The sequence below is a fragment of the Vulpes vulpes genome, chromosome 1, assembly GCF_048418805.1.
Source record: "Vulpes vulpes isolate BD-2025 chromosome 1, VulVul3, whole genome shotgun sequence".
NCBI lineage: Eukaryota > Metazoa > Chordata > Mammalia > Carnivora > Canidae > Vulpes > Vulpes vulpes.
This window is the reverse complement of record NC_132780.1, coordinates 110,134,700-110,137,629: the sequence shown is the minus strand read 5'-3', so window position 1 is coordinate 110,137,629 and position 2,930 is coordinate 110,134,700. Positions and strand designations below refer to the sequence as shown.

The following is a 2,930-nucleotide window of genomic DNA, read 5'->3' as shown; positions in this document are numbered from 1 at the left end:
GTTAGTGGAGTCTGTCTCTGGTAACACAGATCTTATCTACAAATGCCACTAAGACAAGAGGACATAGGAAACTGATGTGGGGACTACCAGATGTGTTCTCCATTCCCTTGGCCCCTTTATTCTTTCCTTCCAATTATCTATGACATGGGCACTGGGTGATTCCTTATGAATTGCCTTTAAGAAAACAAGAACAATGATAGAAAATGCATCATGATTATCCAATGGGATGATCCATCTTAGCTTACCTGAGACATACAGAAACTTCATAGACAGTGAGCCCACAGTGAGCAAACTACCAAGGACATCTCAAACGCCACAAAGATGTGTCAATGCTTGGAACAATCAGTTTACATTTATTTTGTACCAAACAAAGCAGAAAATAACTCTATAGTCGAGTTACTTCTTCTTTTGAGGAACCAAAAAAACAGTAAATATAGTTGAAAACAGAGAGACAGAATGTAGTCAAACTTGAAATAAGCCCAGTGAATGGACAATATCTCTGGGTTACAAGTTGTGGTTCCTCAGGAAAGATGGCTGGCCTAGAAAGAAGCCATTGGATGAATTCTTCTAACTCTGTAGCACTGAGGAAAAATCTCCACTTTCCTCCATGGACAAAAGTTAGCTTGATCCATGTACTAAAGTCTGGGTAAATATAAATATTTGACTTTTCTTTCTTAAAGCTTCTTAATGCATTTTGACGGTTATTTTTTCCCAGAGTTTTAACTTTGGGGGAAATTGTTTTCTCTTCAAGATGATCAGTGAGCTCAGGATAACTGGGCACGTTTTCTGGTTCTGCTGAAGAGATTCCATAGTCTGTAGAAGCCAAGGTGTTCTTCAGAGTTTCTGGTTGTATGAGTTTGTGAAGTTGTTCTATGATCTCTTTACCCCTTTCTCCTTCCGGAACTTCTAAACAATGTATGGTGGAGCAAGAATTCTGGTTTTCTAGTTCTGTCACCTTCTTCTTTAAAGCATTGATGTCCTTTTTCATTGAGAAGATATCTTTAGTTATTGTGCCTTGTTTGTCTTCATTAATATTCATTCTGGTTTCCAGGATCTCTATCTGCTTCTGATAAAAGTCAATCTTTTCCTGGATTTTGGATATTACACTGACAATGTCAGTCAGTTGGCTGACGAGTTCAATTTGGGCAGTTTTAATATCTTGGAGCATTGCTCTAAGACTCATTTCTTCATCAGTAGTGATGTCATCTTTATCACAATCATAGGAAGTCGAGGTTGGATCTCTAGTTGAATCTGGGTGCTGGTTCTTATATTTATGGTAAACATTTTTAAGAGATCGTCTGATCTTGGAGAGATTTGAAGTCCACATCTGCCCAGCAGCAGCTTTTACCCTTTTGGTTTGAAGTCTGTACATCTTTCATAATAAAAGAAGAGATAGGGTGTTGGGAAACCTGGCCAAAACCAAAGGAAGAAGCAGTATCAGAATGAAAGATCTTTTTCTTACTATTTGCTGGATGTCTTTCCTGATAACATCATTGAATGCCCTATGGAGAACATTGAGGGCAAGAGTAGGCACTCTTAGGTGGTTAGCTCCTTATGGGGCGGTCCAACTGGAGAGCTCTGTGACATAATGGCCAACTGCGTGGAATCCTTTAAATGGTAATCATTGACCTGGTGCTGATGTCACAATAGCACCTGGCTTGAAATATATTTAACCAGGGTGGCTCAGTTGGTAAAGTGTCTGACTCTTGATCAGCTCAGATCTTGATCTCAGGGTCATGAATTCAAGCCCCACATTGGGCTCCACACTGGGCATAGAGCCTACTTAAAAAGAGGGCAATCATTCTCAAAAATTTGTCTCACAGGACACTTTTTACTCATAAAAATTGAGGAATTTTTTATGCAGGTTATATTAATATCCCATATTAGAAATTAAAGCCAAGAAAGTCTTAAGATCAATTTATTAAAATAAAAAATTAAACTCATTACATCTTAAAATAAATGACACCTTTTTATGAAAAATAATTATATTTTCCAAAAGAAAATAAGTGATTACATATTTGCAAATGTTTTAAATACCTGGATTAATAGAAAACAGATTGATTCTAATATCTGCTTCTGCATTATTTCTGTTGTGATATCTTGTTTTGGTTGATGGATATGAAGAAAATATGGCCTCATAGAGATATGTAAGTGGAAAGGAGAGAGTATTTTAACAGACTTTTCTAATAATTGAAGAGTTTATTCTTTGCTACTCTGCCAAAATTTGACAAATGATAATTGTTTAAAAATTAGTTGTCATGTGTTACCTTAGACCAGGTCAGTACTCTTACATTAAAATTCATTGGTCTATCTTCCATTTTAAATATACGTGTAATACTATACATTGGTCATTCAGAAAATAATGATTCACTGAATCATGAAGATCTTCCAAATGATAACTAATTTTATTATATAATATCAAAATATCATATTTATTAATACTGCCACCAACCTCACCAAAAAAATCTTTGAGTATTGGGAAGAGGCCAAGCTCATAGTGGCAGATAAAACTTTCCAAAATTCTAATACTAGCTTGAAAAGCTTGAAATTTATTAAGCTTGTTGATGGTTTTTCATGAAGTCACAAGCTCCCTACATTTCCCTTTAGTTTTTGCAAAAATGCCAAATACCCAAATATGAATGTTATAGTTTGCTGTCAGTTTTTCTTTCAAGTAAAAATGAAGTTCCATGAAAAAAAGCAGTTAGTTCAGTTTGTAACTCAAATAGTTACCTTTCTTGGCTACAACTATTATACTTTGGTACACAGCAGAAGTGCTTTAGGTGTACTTCCCATCACCTCACACAAAATATTTAAAACATTTACTGAAGGATTGAGATTTAATAAAATTAAAATTTTTACTGTTTCATCAAGGCATTCTGGAGTTAAGCTGGCTATTTCTTATATTCTTTTCTTTGAATGAGTGGAAGTGA

The 2,930-nt window shown here is 35.3% G+C and overlaps 1 protein-coding gene across 1 annotated transcript; it reads right to left on the bottom strand.

The window, feature by feature from the left end:
• Positions 1-385: 385 nt before the first annotated feature.
• CCDC54 (coiled-coil domain containing 54) lies at positions 386-1,372 on the bottom strand. Its single transcript, XM_025990628.1, has one exon. The coding sequence runs from the start codon at positions 1,370-1,372 to the stop codon at positions 386-388; it is 987 nt and encodes a 328-aa protein (XP_025846413.1).
• Between the last annotated feature and the right edge of the window lie 1,558 nt (positions 1,373-2,930).